The sequence below is a fragment of the Xiphophorus couchianus genome, chromosome 21, assembly GCF_001444195.1.
Source record: "Xiphophorus couchianus chromosome 21, X_couchianus-1.0, whole genome shotgun sequence".
NCBI lineage: Eukaryota > Metazoa > Chordata > Actinopteri > Cyprinodontiformes > Poeciliidae > Xiphophorus > Xiphophorus couchianus.
Window position 1 is genome coordinate 3,795,564 of NC_040248.1, and position 21,581 is coordinate 3,817,144.

General features: G+C 41.1%; 1 protein-coding gene and 1 long non-coding RNA gene across 2 annotated transcripts in view; one reads left to right on the top strand and one right to left on the bottom strand.

Annotated features, from left to right (window-relative positions):
- LOC114137133 (cadherin-12-like) overlaps window positions 1–21,581 on the top strand; it is a 168,128-nt gene that overhangs the window by 101,690 nt on the left and 44,857 nt on the right. Inside the window, exons 5-6 of the mRNA XM_028005688.1 lie at window positions 1,656–1,823; window positions 5,939–6,126. Of these exons, the coding sequence (XP_027861489.1) occupies window positions 1,656–1,823; window positions 5,939–6,126 (356 nt within the window). The remainder of the gene's footprint in view (window positions 1–1,655; window positions 1,824–5,938; window positions 6,127–21,581) is intronic.
- LOC114137135 (uncharacterized) overlaps window positions 19,279–21,581 on the bottom strand; it is a 55,126-nt gene continuing 52,823 nt past the window's right edge. Inside the window, exon 4 of the long non-coding RNA XR_003593950.1 lies at window positions 19,279–19,987. This is a non-coding gene — a long non-coding RNA (uncharacterized LOC114137135). The remainder of the gene's footprint in view (window positions 19,988–21,581) is intronic.

Genomic DNA, 21,581 nt, shown 5'->3' on the forward strand with positions numbered 1-21,581 from the left:
CAGTGCATCAAAACGAGAGTTAAAGCCATGAAATTACTGTATCCCTGATGCTCTGATTGTGGGCAGCCAGCGTTCTGCAGCTGATGGTTCAAACGGAGCTGCTGATGGTCCCTAAAAGAAAAATAAAACAAAAGCATTTGTTTCTGCTGCATTGACAGAATTTATTTCTCTCACTTATTTGTTGATAAATTGTGTCAAAAGCAGGTGAAAAGGGCTCGGGGTGGAGGTGGTATATGGAGCATGACTGCTCTAAATCTGAAATAACTTTGCACCGGCAGAACTGTGTTGCTGTTCCTCTGCTATCTGGGGCATTTCAATGCATATGGAAATAGGTTCATGCATATCACACAGCCAGATAAGGTGGAATCTGTTGCTGATCGCGCTACTCATCCCACAGCTTTGCAGAGCACCTACTGTGATTATATTTCAAACTGATGGTAGAAGAAAAAGAGTGAAACTGTTCAAGCAAATGTTTGTCCTGCTGGGGCTGCCGCTATCTCCAAACACGCAGGAGGAACGGAGGGAGAAACGCTGGGAGGTAAAAGGTGAACAAAGGGACGCAAAGTTGTTTTAGTTAACTAAAACTAACGGAATAACACAAACTGAAATGGAGAAACAATTTTGTGAACTGAAATAAATAAAAACAGTTATTTATTCCCTACCTAATCCCAGTTAGCTAGAGGAAAAACTATCTAACTGACACTATATTAGGTATTAATAAAACTAACTAAAACATACTGAAATCACAGATAGAATATCTTTGTTTTTGTGTTTATGGATCTGATTATTAGCCTTTCAAATGGATGTGAAACTGATTTTAATTCCACCCAACAATAATTACATATATTTTTGAAAATGATATCTTCTGTTGAGTACTCATCACCCAATCAATGTTTAGTAATCACAATACGATACTTTGAGATTTCTGAATTCTACAATTGAAGCAAAGTATGAAAAAACTAAAACTACTTCTATCACTAATAAAAACTAAATTAAAACTAAAAAATCTTTACCTTAGGTTAAACACACTCTAAAAACGAATTAAACCAACAAAAAATTACAACAAAATATAAATTAAGACCTAAACTATAAAAACCCGGGGCGACATGAACAAATCTGTGTGTGTGCCACAAAGAACGATGGCAAAAATATCAAAAACAATCAGCGTGTCAGAGGTCTGTGGATCAAATGGAAGAGCATCTCCATGTAATTGATGGAATAATGGAAAAAGGAAGTTGAGTCCAACCTGTGCTGCATGCTGCTCCTTAGCCTGCCAACCTCCCATTGACCCCACTATTAATCTGCAGTATAAACCCTCTCTGATCTCAGGGTCTCAGATCCTCCAGTGAGTCATTATATGGCTTCACCAGTGCTCAGTATTGAATGTCAAGTGTTTCCAGTTTGTAAGGTGACCTCCATTTTCGGCCTCGTACTTCTGCAGCTCCATGCGGAGGAGTGAGCTTCTTTGCTGGCCATATATTGTGCATTTTGAAGTAAATTGACCGCCTCCCTGCTTGCCTTGTGTATAACCCTCAATTTCTTTCTCTTTTTATGTCCCAACCGCTCTTTCCCGCAACCTCTTTTTTCTTTTTCCCCCCCACTTTGTATGCCTTCTCTTTTACCTCCTCCTCTCATAAATCTTGCTCTCACACCAGGTGTTATAAAGACAGCTTTGCCCAATATGGACAGAGAAGTGAAGGAAGAGTACCAGGTATTAATCCAGGCCAAGGACATGGGCGGGCAACTGGGAGGACTGGCTGGGACCACCATTGTCAACATTACGCTCAGCGACGTTAACGATAACCCACCCAGGTTCTCTAAAAGTAAGTGTAATCTGAATACCTTAGTATTGATTTTCAAAAAAGCATGAGTTCCACTGAGAGATTATTTCAAGTGAAATAATCTACTAGTGTAACTAGATTAATACTTTTTCGTCACAGCAAACATCCCACAAAAAGCAGTGATCCCTCAGAATAGAAGCTGCTACATTGATAAGTAAATCTCATTCCTGTATGTGGAATTGCAGTGAAAAGCGGCTCTATGAAGTGTTTCGCAGGCAACTCGGGTGTATACTTTTCAGACTTTTATTCTAAAATCACCTTGAAACCCTTCTGGGAATGTCCTTCCACTTTAAAGCACGCTCAGTTTAGTCTGTCATAAATTTCCTCAAAAATACACCGAAGTTACTTGATGTAATGTGACAACGTTTTGACACTTTGCTATGAACGTAAGTTTTGTAGAAACACAATGACCTTACCCAGGTTCACAGATGATTTCATAATAACACAAACACTCCACAATTACAGCAAGGCAGGGGGGCTTTCATCATCACTTCTCTTCGTAATTGCTTTTCATTATTTGTCATTATGCTCCGTCGTAAGCAGTGGCCTGTTTATTTGTTGTGATTGCATCTACAGCTACAACTCCTGGCAAATAAAGCAGGGTAGATGTTATTTCGCTCGTGGGCATCCGTCTATATTTAGATCAGATTTGAGATTTGTTGCTGCAGCATCAGGGATTCAGTCAGTGTGTTTAAACTCTGTATTTCTGTTCCCGTAAGCTGCTGCTAAACCAGATTACCTCGATTGTGGCGTTTGCTAAATCACGCGGAGAGCCAACGTTTAAAATAACATAAGGCAAACCAAAACATCTGCTTCTCTGCATACTTTGAACCACATGTATTAAAGTGTATGCTAATTATATTCTTGATAGAAGCAGCAGGGGAGCAAGAATAGAAAGCAAAAGATACTCCTCCGTATTGATGCAGCTTCTTTGTGTGCTTTGAGGTGACACTGAGCGCTCTGCCCTGAATGTAAATACAGCCAGTCAGACGGTCAAGCTCCTCTGGCTGCTAGGAAAAGATGATATTTCCATAATGCTGTCACAGCACTGAGGCTTGGGCCAAGCATCCCCGCTCCTCTGCCCCATCCCATCCTCTTTTGTCTCCCACTGCTCACCGCTACGAAGGGCATTCAGGTTTTAAGGAATGAGAAGGAAAAAATTACCATTGAAGATTGTGTGCATTATCCCGTGACATTCCTGATTTTCCCTCTTACACATTTACGGTACTCTTTGTTCGCTCTTTTTCTTTGACAAACATGATGTCATAGTTTTGATATGAGACACAGGCTAAATACAGAATTTAGTTTTTAAATAGCTGTTTCATTTATTACAGGAAAAAATACTCCAAACTAATTTGGCCTTGTGTGAAAAAGTAATTGCCCCCTTTGTTAACTGACAAATGAACTGTGACTAATAGCATTTTTTGGAAAGCTGAGTTCAATTTTATTCGCCACGCCCCGGCCTGATTACTGCCAAATCTGGACAATTGTGATTTTACTTAAATAGAAGCTGTCTGACAATAACAGGTACATTAGAATATAGAAATAAATAACATCCTGCCATTTGAGAGCCAGTATTCAGAAATGTATAAACTATAAATAATCACTCTTTGCACCTGGGAGTGGCTAGCCGTCCAACAAAGGCTACGTTCACACAGCAGGTTCTGATGCTCATTTCCGATCTTTTACTAAAATACAATATTTTTACGCTTCCATTCTTACAACTAACAAACCTGCCTGCAATGAAACTTTGGTGCAAACGGTTTATCACCACAAAGCAACCCGCATGCACACAAGAAGAAGGTTGACGTAGCAAAGCAGCCCAGATAGATAACAGATAGATTTTACAGTTCAGCAATGGCAGTGAACGCCGTTGTCACAATATCATAACAACATGAAGGAAGCTAATAAAAAAGAAAGTACAACAAGTAAGCAATGGCTTTTTGTGGAGTACTGAGCAAAAATTGAGAATTTGGTTTGGATTTTTCCTGCTGTGTAAACATTGCCTTATTTACACATTGATAACTGGTCCAGAAAGTCACAGAAAAGCCAAAAGAGCAGCTCAGGCTTCACTTAAAAACGAATGGAAGAAGAAATTTGGGCAAAAATTGCATTCATAATCAGGTTTCAAAACAAACACCACTAATAACCAAGAAACATCTTAACACTTTTAAATCTTAATGAAACAACTTCAGTTATGTCTTACACATATTTATTACAGCATTTCATAAAATAAAAATTATGCCATCAAACATGTTGGTGTTAGTGTGGTGGGATGGGGCTGCTTTGCTAACTCAGAAGTAGCACCATACCACATCATAAAACCAACATTAAGGTGTTTGTTGATGTTTAAATGTGTTAAAGTTGATCAAATGAACTAACCAAAGTCAACTTTTGGCCTAATAAACCACAAATGTCACATTGTTGGCTATTTTCCTTTCCATGGAGCCAAACAAAGACAAGGATATGATTAGGCTGGAATAGACATAAGAAAATGTCGATTGCATCTAGTTTGCACCGATAGCTTTCATTTTATTTAAAAAGGACAATGTAGATTAGTCACATTAATGCTCCTTTATCTGTCATTAAAACTAATTCTCATACATGAAGTTGCTTTGTGAACATCAGCTCGGAATAGGAAAACTCTATAATCAAATTCTCAAACACTATATTGAGAAACTATTGAAAAAAACATCTGTGAATGTCGCTCTGTGTGATTGAAAGATATTAACTATTAGATTGAAATGAAAGGTGCTATTTGAGCATAAGGCATTGAGATATGATGAATTCGCATAAATGTTTTTGAGAAACAGCAGAGGCTGGTATTTTATCTGTCCCAGAAATGAGTTGGTGCTCAGATTGTTCAAATGTTTCAGAACCTTTGGGTCAACTACCCACTGGAACCAGTTTTATGGGAAACCATCCACAGATAAAAGTTGATCAATCAGACAGTACACCATAAAAACTGGAAATGACTGCTTTGCTTTGAGATCTATTGCTTTGATAATTGCCAAGATACAGAGAAAAATGTGACAAAAATTACAATTTAGAGTCAAACAACAAGAGAAATACTGCAATTTGATTTTTTCTGCCCATTCCTTTTTGCAAAAACCGTTTTGTGGCAATGATTTTAAACAATTTTTAAGTACAAACCAAAATTGTGTATTTTAACCTTGTTTTACAAAGGCTGTATTTATTTGCCACCAGCAAAAAACAAATCTTTAATCCTGTCTCGCATGATGCATTCACACCAAGATGGAGTTGGAGTTTATTTTGTCAAATAAGGGCCAAAGTAATCAAATTCAAACAGAAAGATAATCAGATTTTCTCAAAGCGCCCTTGGCTGTTTTTTTTTTTGTTGTTATCTCAAAAGTGAAGCATGTTTGGAATTTTTCTGAATTCAATTTAAAAATGTGCAAGGACAGAAAAAAGGGAAGTAGCTTAACCGTTCAGAGGGAAGCAATTTGAATTACTTATAGAATTTCATTCAATAAAAAAAAGGCTCAAATGTGTTGAAGTTAATCATTTCTACATGAATGTCCAAACAGAGAAAAGAACAATGACCTTTTAGTTGTGTTGTTTCTCAGATCGTACATACAGTTATGGACTCTGAATGACTCGCGCCTGTTTCATGATCTCAGCCCGTAACGGTGTCACACGTGAAATGCAACCCAGAAGTTGTCAGTTCTCTGGCACAGACAGAAACTAATCTTTAAGTATATCTCAGAGAGTGAAGTGAGGCATAGAAATGATCAATTTCCTTCCACTTCAGGTGTAAGCGATAATCAGTCAGTCAGCTGTTTGCCTGTCTGTGGATTTTTGAACATTTTATTTAATGCTGCAGCACCTGGGATATGCTGTTTTTGTTTGCTCTTACTGGTTTGTTTCAGGCTATTTCAATGAAGCTCCATGTAATACCATGCAAAGGCTTGACATCAAACAGAAAGAGTCACAGCTCCTTTGCTTATGGGTAAATACTTTTAGACATCCTATGGAGGGTTAGGGAATAACTATAGAGGTATTGATGTGAGGAGTTTGCTGTGTTTCCTTTTGATGTCAGGTGATAAACCCGTCTCTGCTCTCATTTTCTCGGACAGGTTTCTTCCACCTGAGAGTTCCTGAATCCTCTGCAATGGGGTCCGCTGTCGGCAGAATAAAGGCCCACGACTTGGACATCGGGAGGAACGCCGAAGTAGAGTACACCATCGTTCCCGGCGATGGAGGCGCCATGTTTGACATCACAACCAATGAGCACAACCAAGAGGGGATGATCATTCTCAAAAGGGTACACTAACTATTAATCCATTTACGATGAATTGTTGATTAAATGAGTTCCAATTGATTAACTAATAATGCTCGCCTACACCTTCTTTCAATGGTGTAGTTTGGCTGCCATCCAGTAGAGGGTGGCGCTGGTCATCCTTAAGTGGAGCCAGATAATACAGAAACAAAGATGGTGGGGCCATACTAGGAAGGGAAAGAAATGGCTCAGAGTCTGATGTGGATGCACTTCCATGTGGTTCTGTTTTGAAATATCAACACCGCTGCATGGAGCAACGTCAACTTCTCATTCAAAAATGATTGATGTTTTGCATGATGGTGAGGATGTTACGACGGAATATCAGAGGGGATGATGCAGCAAAGTTGTAAAAATGTGGATAAAAATCATGACTCCAAAAAGCAGGGTTAATTTTGAGGGCTGTCAAAGTTTTAACATTTTCCTTAAAGGGCAATGTATAGTACAGTATAAATATCTCTGTAAGACTATCATATGTTATATTCATTTCAATTTTATGTTTGTATTGAGCTAACCTAAGAAGTTTCTGTTTTGTTACATTTGATATTTTTTTCTAATAATGTGAGAATACCGACATTTTCTATTAATTCAGTCAGTATTTAATACACCTGACAATATTCATATTTAATTATGTTTTTTCTAAATTCAGCATATTATGAAAAATGCAACCCTTTATGTTATGGAAAGATGGTCAGCCCTCTTGATACAAGGGAAAATGGATGCTTATTGTTTAATTGTTAATCAGTTGATATTAATCGATAACTTGCATCCCTACTACGTGAACTCAATTTTTCCACTTTTCACTCTGTCCGTTATTACATGCTTTGATGTGATGCGTTTTCTTTCTTGGTTGTAAGTCGATGCATAATTTCAGTTTATTGGTGTCTTGTTGATAAGTCGGTGGTAGGATGGAGGATTGGGACCTATTCTGCAATAATGTGAGCTCAGAGTAACAATTACTTTTCTGCATGGAAAGAAATCAGTTGTGGTGGTTTAAATAATCCCTCTGCCGATTTTTCAAGCATGTCCCAGTAGGAGATGACTCAGCAGCAGACCCAGAACTTGTCAGAGCAAATATATATATTACTTCTGGTCTATGAACAACTTGGAAAATGAGCTGTACTGTAGAGTCACTCTACAGGTGAACTGTCGAACTGTTTCTTGTTTTTCACCTTTGGGACCAAACAAGCCAATCTAGTGATTTGTTTTAGATTATGTTTCATGTATGACATGATTTAGATTAAAGGAGGTGACAAATGGCAGTTTGTTGTCAAAGAAACAATACAGTAATGCCTTGTTGGTTTGAAAGCTTAACATTACAGGCCTCTGCTCAGCTCCTGTGTAAGCCTGTAAGGTCAAATGGTGACTTTCTCTATCATCAGTGCTTACAGTTTTCAATTGCATCATTTTCAAAGGATTAAGCATTTATGTCATATATGCAGTGGATCCCTGGTATTTGCAGAGATTAGGGACCGATTGCTTAAATCTGAATCTAAATCCAATGTCAAATATACCTTAATATGCATTTATACACAGTGGAAACCAGTCTGGGCAATGCAGCACAAGCTAACACCCACAGTCCCATCTTTTTTTTCCCCCAAATTTATTTGTGCTTTAACATGAGTTACAAGGTAAAGGCAGTATAGTAGTTATATAGTTAACAGTGTACCATTAACATACAAACATAATTGGGCAAGAACTCACCTTATTATACACACATACAGTATATGCCCCTACATGAAATACATGAAATGGATCAAGTCAACATAAACGTACTGCATTAGCGGAGAGAAACAGTCATGTTTATCTTAAGAAAATGAAGGCTGTTCCTGAACTGGACATACAATATAGCATGTCAAGTAGCATTGCACCAATGTATTCCAGTTTCTCAAGCTGTATTTCCTGCAACTATTTTAGATATGCTTTACAAACAAATCTGCAAATAAGACAAATTTCCATGAGTAATTTGGAGCTACATACACAGAAAAATCTACCAATATGTGAATCTGTAGATACTGAACCCTGAGTAGGTGGGATCCCTCTTTATGTGGCTTTTCTGAGTTGCTGAGCCGACCAATAAAAATGTGGGAAATCGGCTAAAATGCAATTCAGTTCTACACAGTTATGTTCACATTAAAGCTAAATTAAGCTATTCACTACTGGTGTTTCTCAGAAATATTGTTTATACTAGAAAACTTGTAATTTTATGTCAAAATAAATTGTTTAGCCAAAATACGTATTTTCATTTTACTAGGCATGCTGTTAAAAAGAGATGCATTTTTCCAAAAGTACAATCCTGGAACGTAATGCCAACTGATGTTATATTTAACAATAGTAAAAAAAAAATAAACAACAGATAAGACAATATTTTAGTAATCAGCAAACAATGTAAGTTTGAACTGAACCAGAGATAATTACGTGGCTAACCTAAATTTACATGTGTTCTGCCATGTTGTTTGTTTTACTTTTATTTAATTTCTAAAAATTGTTTTAGGGATGTAATTATTTGAATTGTTAGATTAGCGGCAGCTAAATGTGGATCCTAAGTAAATTAAACTGAATGAAATGTAAAATACTCTCCATATTATAAGCACAAAGGAATAGAAAACTAGTTTGAGATGCAACTGACAGAATAAAATTGACATTTTATTTGATTCTTGTGTCCTCCCCTCTCCTTTATGCCACCCTGAGTAACTACCCAAAAAAACACACCAAGAACCACCTCCTTATATGGTAAATTACCTGCAGAAAATGTTTAACTGGTGAGATTAAGCAGCGTCTTTTCGCTCCTGCTAAATGTATTTTTACATATAAACAAAGTAACTGAAAATTCATATTGTAAATAGCATAATAACAAATTTATATATTAGCAATATATTATTTTTACACTGTTCTTGGCTGGAGTGGAAAGTACTTATTGGCGTCCTTAACATTGTTTGCATTTTTTTTTTTTACGCTCTTTTGGTGAGGAGCAGCACAGAGTCATCACTCAGGAAAGCGCTGAACTTCTGAGGAGGCGCCGGTGGTTGAATGCTGCATTTGAACTCTGGCATTTCTTTCAAGTGTGAGAGGCTGTCTAAATCCTGTCCAAAAACTTTGTGCTTCGACAGATCAGCAGAGAAAGAGAAACATACAGTATGAAGCATCGAAGCCCTGCCCCGCTCGTGAGACTTTTTTAAAAATAGAAGAGCTATCATACCTGACAGGGAATGGAAGAGGTGGGATGCAAGCACATACAGAAACGTCTCACAAGCAGGAAGGTTTAAAAATAAACAGCAATTCCCAGTCACTAGGGGGAGGGAGAGAGAGCATGAAGGGGAAGTTTGGTTTTTTGCACTTCCCAGAGTCAAAGACTCACCCATTTGTTAGACTTCTAATAATGTGACTCGCCTTTTTCTGCCTTGTTTTGTTTCCCTAAAATATATATTTGCTTCTTTAAAAGATGTAGAGGCAGATGTTGGGTCAGAACCTGTGATCTGCACCTCATTCGATGTCGAGTTGCTGCTGTCCAAGCAGTGAAGCGCATCTCAAAGTGATGACATAAGTCTTTCTGAGCGCCTGCGCTATCTAAAGCATTCACTTAGCATGTCAGGGCTCATTTGCTTTGCCATATGTTCTGATGGATTAATACACCCACAGCACTGTGACCTCCTCTCAAAAGTATCTCATTTAATACCAACTACTTTTACCACATAAAGCATTTTTAGAGTCATAATATCTCTTTAGAAAATGGCAAGTGGCATAAAAGAGTGTGATACATTAGAGAAATTTATTACTCCCAAGATAAACCCTCAGAGATATATCATCTCATTTTCGAATCTCTAACACCCGCAACTGCCAGAGGTGAATGGAGAAAAAAAAGACATTAGAGCCCAAAACTAAAATTAGAGGGAGAAATATGGTGCTGGATGCTGGAGCCAATGACATGAGTCCTAATCTGCTCAAAAGCTATACTGTAAGAAGATTTGACATGAAATCAATTACTATTTTTGAAAATATGTTTGCATATTCTTTCACTTTAGGATTATTTTAATCATATATGTCCACTCAAAGTAGATTAAGAATTCTACTTGGCGGAATTAGGTTTTTGTGTTTTTTTGTGGCCATCAACAAACTTCTAGCGTTTGGCTGAATATCTGGCCTCTATTCTTGGTAGAGTGCATTAAATTGTTTGGTTTCATGGCAGATAAAGTGAATCTATCATACTGACCCGTGCATTTCAGTTTCCCAAGCTGCATTTTCTTTCCAACATTTCAGATATCTTGAGATTCAAATATTATGCAAAAGAAGTTTTAAAAAAGTCAAATTTTCCATGATAAATTTTCCGTTTCATTCCACAGAATAATATGTAAACAGGTGATTCCAGGAATATTTAATTGCATCCAGAAATGTTCAACAGGAGACGTATTATCAGTCTGTTTGACCCATTCTAAAACAGCTAGGATGAGTGTTTTGGGCTCATTCTCCAGTTCACACCTGATTGTCCAGCAGACTCGATTCGATTGGGGACCAAAATTGCAACTTTTGTTGCATTTGCAGCTGCTGCAGATCTCTTTCACACTGCACTGTCAGACAAACCAAATCATTTGAAAAGCCTGTTCCTCTCCTCTCCTGTGGGGGCGCTGCACCAAGAACCATTGAAGGAAATGACAAGAAAACCTCTGAAGAAGTCACTGGGTTCAATTTCCTTCATGAAATGTAGACAAACATGTATTTTTTGCCAACCAGGAAATACGCAAAAGAACCGGAACATCCAGAACTTACAACTTCAGGGTGAAATTTTACTCTGTTCTAATGATCTTTACTCTTGTTCTTTGCACACTGGAAGAAATATGAGTTTGTTGAGGACAACAAAAAACATCAGCGACCTGCTGAAAACTTTTTATTCAAATATTTTAGCAGATGAATGTGTATATTTGAGCCTGAATGTCTAATAAGTGGATTAATGCAAATTCATCAGGACTGCAAAATGTTGCAACCATGGCATATTTATTGCAAACATTTAAGTTACATATTGTATGATCAGTTCAAAGAGAAAAATATCAATTTAAATGAATCATTAAAACCCCAACTTTAAGTAGATTAACTTCAGAATGTCCTTCAGACTGGAACAGTAGCTGTTGAGATGACTTTATCAGTCAGTCTGAACTTCAGTTTTGCTTTACGGCAAAAACAGACGTGAAATCCTCCATCAGTCTTTATGTCAGCTCTCATAACGTGGTCAGGACTTTCTGCTTCATAAAAGTCTGCCCATTAAGAAAGTATCTTCTCATTTGTGTATGTGGCCTTGGTCTGGCATGACCCCATCTCCTTAGGGTGTGTGCACAGTTAAAATCTTACAGATCAATCATGTCCAAACACATTAATAAAATTAATATCCTGTTTTCCCCACAGGCATGGCCGCAGAAGGCGAGGACATGATGATATTAGTTCACTTTAGGCGCTTAAAGCTTCCAGCTTGATGACAGTGGGTGGGTAATGTGCATTTATGAGAGTTGCATGAAAAGAGAATAAAACAAGAGCCTCAACAAAGTCTCATTAGTGTTTCAGGGGCCAATATACACCTACTCTTAGAATAATGGCAAGTATCAACAAAAGGGGCATTATTAGAGGTATGAATAAAGGAAATGAACCTGTGCCTGATTACGTGACTGTTTTGCCACAATAATCAGAATTAAACCTGTCATTACTCAGAGATTCAGACTCAGTGAACTCGCTCCGACTGCTTTTGTCTGCAGCTTTAAACAGGAAAGATAAATTCTGCCTAATAACTTACAAACTGTTTCATTTACTTAGATTATATGCCTTAGCGATAAGAGTCTGTAGTACCAGTACACTTCTATACGACGGCTTATTATGGCCAAAAACAAAACAAGGAGTACATTTCCACCAATTAACTCAGAAATGTTGACATTTTATAGAGGAAAAAAAGTGGCAATCTCAGAGCCCTAAAGGTAAAAAATTTGCTACCAAAAAAAATTTTTAGATTAATGTTGGAAATTTTCTAGAAAAAGCTTGAACATTTCTGAGTTTGAGAAGTGAAAAAAGCTGGACTTTTTCAGCTTTTGATACTCAGAAATTTCCCAGTTTTTTCTAGAAAATTTCAGACAATCTCAAAAATTTTTTCTCACAAATTTTAAACTTTGGAATTCTTTTTTTAAAGTTACTTTTCTGATTAATCTAAACATTTTGGAGATTTTTTCTTGCTAATTTGGACCTTTTGACTCAGAAATTTCCACGTTTTTTCTGGAAATTTCTGAGATTAATCTAAAACTTTGAGTTTTTGATGGAAATTTCATACTACTTTTGCATTTTTTTTCTACAATGGCCTTAGTAGGCTTTGCATCATTACAAAGTTTTACCTTATTCTAAAATGTGCTATGTTTCTCTTGCAAAACGTGTAACACACACGTGTTGAAGAGACAGCCGCCCACACAGGAAGCTACACAACATTCCCTAATGTAAGCTTTTACCTGCCGACGCTGTTGCTCGCAGTCTGACTCGGCTAACATAAGAACCTCGCTCGCTGATACCTTCCTGCTCTGTTCTCTGCGTTTCCCTTTGGCAAGATGCAGCAGACCCCTGTGGTGAGCTTAAATGCCATTTGTTGTCAGAGGTATTCAGATTCGGAGGAATAAAGAACGGCAAAGGAATGCCACGTTTGCATAATGCAAAAGCCCCAAACAATCTGTGTGATATGGCAAAGGAAATAAAATGTAAATGTCAGTGAGTGAAGAGTTTTGTAAGCAGTGCTTTTGTGCGAGGATGAGACGGGTTTCCTTCTTGATATTAATTCTTTTATCTGCTGGAAATGCTTCCTGGATTTGGGCTGCAGTTTGGTATCACATAGGTGTGGAATTATTTCCAAAACCTTATAGAAATGTTATTGTTTCCAAGGGAATGCACAAAATATTACCAAGTATATTTGGTCTAGTTTCTAGTGCAAATATCTTGGCGTACTTGAATTAAGAAAAAAACTAACTCAGTGAAATAATCTGTCAATGGACCGAAACAGCTTTGTTCTACTCGCAGATTATTCCACTTAAAACTAGAACATTTTCATCAATATTAAGGAATTATTCAGTTTAAAGAAGCTCCAACATGATGATTAAAAGTTACTGGTAAGTTAGTTTTGTGTTAGTTCAAGTGTAGTAAGATATTTTCACCAGAACAAGACCAAAATACTTTTTATGAATTTGTTTTTTCCAGTAATTGAACCTTTAATGTAGTTTTGACGATTTAAATGGTTCCCAATTTATATGGCTTCTCTCTGTTGTGTAGAGATGGAAAACCAACCATGATCCAGAAACAAATATGTATCTCATTTGCTTAAAACTAAGTGAAAAAAATATTTGATCACCAGAAAAACAAGTCTTTGGCCAAGACACCTTTGCTAGCAAGAGACTTCCTGTATTTGATAGTATACAATTGCGCATTGTGTCATTGACTTTGCATGTAGCGACAGTGGAGAGGAAAAACTCCCCTTTAACAGGAAGAGACCTCCAGCAGAACCGGAGCCTGGCTCAGTACAGGCAGCCATCTGCCAGGCTGAGCGGATTCACAACAAAGAAACAGGAAAACTGATACAGGAGTTAGTAAAAAGTTAATAGGAGAGGAGAACGTTTAGTTGGCAGTGTTACTTCAGCCGATGCTTCCCTGCTGCAAGGTAGCAGAGCCAAACAGAACGGCAGACCAGATGCAACTTCCATAGAAACTGAGATAAAAAACAGAGAAACATAAAGCTGGCTGCTGCTTTATTGCCGTAGTGCTGTGTGGTATCTTTGTCATATCGGGAGATTCCTGTATGACCCATCCTACGGATCTTGGCTGAAAGAAGGAAGTTCTCCTCCAAGTTTTAACTCATTTGAAAACTTAGCAGGCAAACAGTCTCAATTCATAATGTTTCCAGCTCTTTGCTTAACAGTGGAGGTGATATTTTTTATTTATAGAGCTCAACTTTTCATGATTGCGACAGGAAGGAAGATCTTGCCATGCAGATCAAGGCCGACTGATGGTTCCATTTCCCAGCACTTACACTAACAGTTAACTTCTTATCAAACTTTCTCCTGGCAGTATTCTAGTCCAGGACGTTTCCATATCATCGTCCCCAAAGAGCATTAATCTCTGGGGGCGAACACATTATAAAACATGTAAAGAAACATCAACCTTTAGAATGTTTTTTATTCACCTTTCAGTAATTATTACATGCACTTAGCATAAATGCTGCCTCATAACGTCTGACTTCAGATGGTCATGAGTTCTGTGTCGGAAAATTTTATTATCAGATCAATATATTGTAACTTTATTAACAGATTTTTTTCATTTTTCATTACAGTCCTCTCTATATGTAATATTTTATACTTATCGCCTCAAGCTTTATGTTATTTCATAGCTCTCTTTTGGTCTTTTTTTAAAATCAGAAACTTTTCCACTTCTTGTTTGCTATGCTAGCTTTAGGAGCTAAGCAGCTTGGGGAATTTGACTGGCAGCCAATCAGGAAATGAGCATCAAAAATCATCCATCCATCCATCCATCTTCTTCCGCTTATCCGAGGTCGGGTCGCGGGGGTAGCAGCTTCAGAAGGGAGGCCCAGACTTCCCTCTCCCCAGCCACTTCTTCCAGCTCCTCCGGGGGAATCCCGAGGCGTTCCCAGGCCAGCCGAGAGACATAGTCCCTCCAGCGTGTCCTGGGTCTTCCCCGGGGCCTCCTCCCGGTGGGACGTGCCCAGAACACCTCACCAGGGAGGCGTCCAGGAGGCATCCTGACCAGATGCCCAAGCCACCTCAACTGGCTCCTCTGGATGTGAAGGAGCAGCGGCTCTACTCTGAGTCCCTCCCGGATGACTGAGCTTCTCACCCTATCTCTAAGGGAGAGCCCAGCCACCCTACGGAGAAAACCCATTTCGGCCGCTTGTATCCGCGATCTCGTTCTTTCGGTCATGACCCAAAGCTCATGACCATAGATGAGGGTGGGAACGTAGATCGACCGGTAAATCGAGAGCTTCGCTTTTTGGCTCAGCTCTCTCTTCACCACGACGGACCGGTACAGCGCCCGCTTGACAGCAGACGCTGCGCCAATCCGCCTGTCGATCTCCCGCTCCCTTCTTCCCCCATTCGTGAACAAGATCCCGAGATACTTAAACTCCTCCACTTGGGGCAGGACACCCCCCCTGACCCGGAGAAGGCACTCTACCCTTTTCCGGCTTAAGACCATGGCCTCGGATTTGGAGGCACTGATCCCCATCCCGGCCGCTTCACACTCGGCTGCGAACCGATCCAGCGAGAGCTGCAGATCACGATCTGATGAAGCCAAAAGGACCACATCGTCTGCGAAAAGCAGAGATGAGATCCTAAGGCCACCAAATCGGATCCCCTCAGCACCTTGGCTGCGCCTAGAAATTCTGTCCATGAAAGTGATGAACAGAATCGGTGACAAAGGGCAGCCCTGGCGGAGTCCAACTCTCACTGGAAACGAGCCCGACTTACTGCCGGCAATGCGGACCAGACTCTGACACCGGTCATACAGGGACCTGACAGCCCGTATCAAAGGGCCCGGTACCCCATACTCCCGGAGAACCCCCCACAGGGCTCCCCGAGGGACACGGTCGAACGCCTTCTCCAAGTCCACAAAACACATGTAGACTGGTTGGGCGAACTCCCATGCACCCTCCAGGACCCTGCTGAGGGTGTAGAGCTGGTCCAGTGTTCCACGACCAGGACGAAAACCACACTGCTCTTCCTGAATCCGAGGTTCGACTATCCAACGGACCCTCCTCTCCAGGACCCCTGAATAGACCTTGCCAGGGAGGCTTAAGAGTGTGACCCCTCTATAATTGGAGCACACCCTCCGGTCCCCCTTTTTGAACAGGGGGACCACCACCCCAGTCTGCCAATCCAGGGGAACTGCCCCCGATGTCCATGCGATATTGCAGAGTCGCGTCAACCAACACAACCCTACAACATCCAGAGCCTTAAGGAACTCCGGGCGGATCTCATCCACCCCCGGGGCCTTGCCACCGAGGAGCTTTTTAACCACCTCGGCGACCTCGCCCCCAGAGATTGGAGAGCCCAACCCAGAGTCCCCAGGCTCCGCTTCCTCAGTGGAAGGCATGTTGGTGGGATTGAGGAGGTCTTCGAAGTACTCTGCCCACCGGCCCACAACGTCCCGAGTAGAGGTCAGCAGCACACCATCCCCACTATAAACAGTGTTGGTGCTGCACCGCTTCCCCCCCCTGAGACGCCGGATGGTGGACCAGAATCGCCTCGAAGCCGTGCGGAAGTCTTTCTCCATGGCCTCTCCAAACTCCTCCCACGCCCGAGTTTTTGCCTCAGCAACCGCCCGAGCCGCATGCCGCTTCGCCCGCCGGTACCCATCAGCTGCTTCCGGAGTCCCACAGGCCAAAAAGGCTCGATAGGACTCCTTCTTCAGCCTGACGGCATCCCTCACCGAAGGTGTCCACCAACGGGTTCGAGGGTTGCCGCCGCGACAGGCACCGACAACCTTGCGGCCACAGCTCCAATCGGCCGCCTCGACAATGGAGGCACGGAACACGGTCCACTCAGACTCCATGCCCCCCACCTACCCCGGGACGTGTTCGAAGTTTTGCCGGAGATGGGAGTTAAAGCTCCGTCTCACAGGGGATTCCGCCAGACGTTCCCAGCAGACCCTCACAACACGTTTGGGCCTGCCAGGTCTGACCGGCTTTCGCCCCCACCACCGGAGCCAACTCACCACCAGGTAGTGGTCAGTGGACAGCTCCGCACCTCTCTTCACCCGAGTGTCCAAGACATACGGCCGCAGATCCGATGAAACGATGACAAAGTCGATCATCGAACTGCGGCCTAGGGTGTCCTGGTGCCAAGTGCACATATGGACACCCTTATGCTTGAACATGGTGTTCGTTATGGACAATCCATGGCGAGCACAGAAGTCCAGCAACAGAACACCGCTCGAGTTCAGGTCGGGTGGGCCGTTCCTCCCAACCACGCCCCTCCAGGTCTCACTGTCGTTGCCCACGTGAGCGTTGAAGTCCCCCAGCAGAACAAGGGAGTCCCCAGGAGGAGCACTCTCCAGTACCCCCTCTAAGGACTCCAAAAAGGGTGGGTAATCTGAACTGTCGTTCGGCCCGTAAGCACAAACGACAGTCAGAACCCGTCCCCCTACCCGTAGGCGGAGGGATGCTACCCTCTCATTCACCGGGGTAAACCCCAACGTACAGGCGCCGAGATGGGGAGCAACAAGTATGCCCACTCCTGCCCGACGTCTCTCTCCCTGGGCAACTCCAGAGTGGAAGTATGTCCAGCCCCTCTCAAGGAGACTGGTTCCAGAACCAGAGCCATGCGTCGAGGTGAGACCGACTATTTCTAGCCGGAACCTCTCGACCTCACGCACTAGCTCCGGCTCCTTCCCCACCAGAGAGGTGACATTCCACGTCCCAAGAGCCAGTTTCTGCAACCGAGGATCGGACCGCCAGGGTCCCCTCCCTTGGCCGCCACCCATCACACAGTGCACCCGACCCCTTTGGCCCCTCCCACGGGTGGTGGGCCCATGGGAGGGGGGGCCCATGTTTCCTCTTCGGGCTGAGCCCGGCCGGGCTCCATGGGTAAAAGCCCGGCCACCAGATGCTCGCCATCGTGCCCCCCCTCCAGGCCTGGCTCCAGGGTGGGGCCCCGGTGACCCGCGTCCGGGCGAGGGAACACCAAGTCCAAGGTTTTCCTTCATCATTGGGGTCTTCGGGCTGCACTTTGTCTGGTCCCTCACCTAGGACCTGTCTGCCTTGGGTGACCCTACCAGGGGCATGAAGCCCCAGACAGCATAGCTCCTAGGATCATTGGGGCACTCAAACCCCTCCACCACGATAAGGTGGCAGCCCATGGAGGAGTCAAACAAAGAAAATTTAAACCTTGACAAAAAAAAAAAATCTGAACTCTTCACAGAAAACGTTTGGACTGGGGGATTTACTATAATTTCTACAAAATGTAATACACTTAGTTTTTCACATCCGATTCAAGCAACTGTGTTCCGAGTCCGTATGTTTGGTTATAAGTAATATTTGTCTTAAATGTATCTCACCCCCCCCCCAAATACTTTCTTAAGCAACTACCAATTAAATGCATACCCTTTTTTATTTTAATTTTCTTACAGGTAGTTAAGTTTAAACATGATTTAAATATTTGATTTAAATCATGTTTAAATCAAATATTTTAACTCATATTTTATATTTAAGAATGATTGAAAAACAAACAACTGAAATAGTGAATTTTATGGGATTCATTTTTAAAATATTCCCCACAGTGCCCCCTTGCGGCCCTCCAGGGCACTGCAGCCTAAACATTGACAGACACTGTCCTAGTCCATTCCATCTTTGTGTAGATGTGCTGCTTTTTACCTCAAGGTGTAAATATTTAAAGTTTTTTGTTAATCTTTCTTTCTTTATGCACACAGACTAAACTTGGTTAGTTGGGAGTAGATTAGGTGTCCTACAAAATTGAACTCTAAACCATATAAATCAGCACTAACTGTTGTTCTAGCATGAAGTATCGTTCATTTCCTTTCTTCATTTTAACATCCAGACTTCAAGCTTCCCTATTAAGGACTCCGTCTTTCACATCGTTTCATGCAAATTTCAGGCTGGAGGATCAAAAACATAGGTTTCTCATTAAAATCCGTACCTTCTTTGCCAACAAAATACTTTAAAGGAGTTATGACAACTCTGGCTTTTGTCTGTTGTTTTAATCAGGTATAAAGCGCATATTTCAACTGATTGCAGAAGTAAGAGACCAAAGCACTTCAGTCTGTTTTTGTGCCTTTCGGGCTCTTTCTGATGTAAGTGTCTAAAATGCTCTTTGGGGGGGTTATGCAAATTCACATTTATTTTTTTCTTCTTCTTACGTATCAGACGGAGAGGTGTTCGTTACCCGGTTGCATTTTTAGAACATGCCCCGGCACACGAGCGCACAAAAGGTGCATGATCCTTTGATCTGAAAAAATATGCAGCGAAGTGAGTAATTGATTCGCGGCTTAGTACGAGAGACGCCTCGGTCTAAACAGAGAACCTCGCGTTCTCGTCATCACAATGATACATCATGTTTAGTGACCTTCTCATTGACACTAATGGAGCAGCAGAAAGAGACAGTGTGCAGTTCTGATGCAAATGAAGACATTTATTTGTTTACATCGTGTATACCCCTGACACATGGCGTGGAAGGATTTTTTTTCTCCCATTGTTTCATTCCCAACGTTTGATATACTTCCATTTAAAACAATAAGACATTGTGGTGTATTCCCTACCCTGGGTGGGATTGCGAGCCCATTTATTTGACCACATCCCCCCACAGAGGAATGCACCGAACATGTGCTATAAACCAAAGGGGAATGTGATATTTGCAGGACACAGAGCCAGGGAGGGAAAATGAGCGATTCCTTGGAAAGGTGTGAGTAGCAGGTAGCTGAAGATGAAACCTTTGTGTTCCCAGAATACTGACCCACCCACATGCTTGTCTTATTTCAGAGTGCTGGAATATCCCCTGAGATAGGTGCACAAATGTGTGCAGAGGATCCCTGTTCGCTCTCCTTTGACTCACTTCCCTCACACACATATTGATGAGGTAGAAAAAAAAGAAGAAGGGCTCAATGGGAGAGAAACGAAAGCCACATTGTGCACAGAGCGGAGTTTGGCAGACCCCAAATTAGAGACTCAGGAAGGTTGGTTATGATAAGAGGATCAGGCTGAGTAATGGGTTCAAAGGATGATCATCTGCTTCCCAGTCTGCCAATACAAGGGGACGGATGGTGGAGTGGAGGGGGGGAAGAGCAGCATGGAGGCATTGAAGGGGTTTGCACATCCCATCTGCAAAACACAAGATTATGGGAGACAATAGGTAAATCCTGCGGAGAATTCCCAGGAAAGCATGCAGACAAATGTGAGCACACAGACCGACGTACTGAACATGAAAACGCATGCTCAAGGACACGGCTACATTGTAAGGCAACACACACAGATGGGAAGCAGTTGTTGCACACAGAGATTCAGAGGATAACCTTGGGTTGTGGAGGTAAAGATGAAATCATTGTCCATTTGCATGCTTGCTGATTGTCTCTTAGGAATGACAAAGAAATGCAAAAACAAAATCTTGCCGAGTATTTTTGTCTAGTTTCCAGTTAACACTGTAATATATTAGTGCACTTTAAATTAAATAAAAAAAACTAACTAGTAAACTTTCGGCAACATATATGAGGTTGTTCTAAGCAAATAATTCCTTAATATTCATAAAAAAATTCCAAGTTCCACTGACAGATTATTTCACTTCCAACATAGGGAAAATGTCTTGTTATCAGTGAAATAATAGTGCTTCTTCATCAACATTAAGGAATTATTTACTTAAAATAATTCCTAAGAAGTTACTTTCAAGTTAGTTTTGTCTTATTTCAAGTGAACTAAGAAATCTGCACTAGACACTAGTCCAGAAATACTTGGTAAGATTAAATTTTTTTTGCAGCGGAGTTGAAATATTGTGAGCGCTAAAGTAGCAGTGCTGTTTAATGACAGCTTGTGTGGCATAACATTTGCTGGCTCCTGCTCAGAGAATCCATTTTTCAAACATGACTATATTCTCACTGTGCAAACTGAAAGCCCCCACTGGCCACAATACACTGAGTAAAGAGCATTTGCAGCAGACCTGTGGCGACACTTCCAAATCCTCTGGACCCAGAGTCTTATGGAGGGTTCATAAAAACTGTTGGACGGAGTTGCAGATGATTTGTAAACTGCAAACGTCTTCATACTCGACCCAACTACAAGCTTGGGAAATAAGGGAAAGCAAATAAAATTGATGCATATAGTCATATAAGTTTGAAAGAATAATTTGTTCTTTACCATTTTCTAAAAATATTCAGATTTTACTTTCACGTGTACAAGAACTCAACAGATTCCATAATGTCAATAACAGCAGCAAGAAAGGTTGCGCGCTCTGTTCGTTGGAAACGTTTTTCAGGTTAGCATGCTGAGTTGAAGTACGAGCACATATTTTAGCAATTACAAAAGTTGCACTGTATTATCATTGGTTAATTCTTCATGAAAAAGCTAAATATTTAGCAGATTCTTTCATTACTAGGGTTAAGTATTAAAATGTTTTCACTCTTCTTCTTAAGTAACAAAGCTCTTTGGCATGGAAAGAAAACAGGTCACTGCAGGTAGAGTCCACATAACATAACTTTTACAGTCTGCAACCAGTTTAACTTCTGAAACGTTTTTGTTTTCAATATTTTTCGTCTCTATAGACTATTTCCTGTCGTTTCATAATGTACAAGTCACTCAGAGGATGTTTACAAAAGAACAACAAAGTTTGTCCCGCGCTGCTCTCGCTAAAGTTTGAAAACACAGTTTGCTTTAAGAAAACTTAAACTTTTTAAAATTCTTTTTTTTCTTCTTCTTCTTCTTTTTT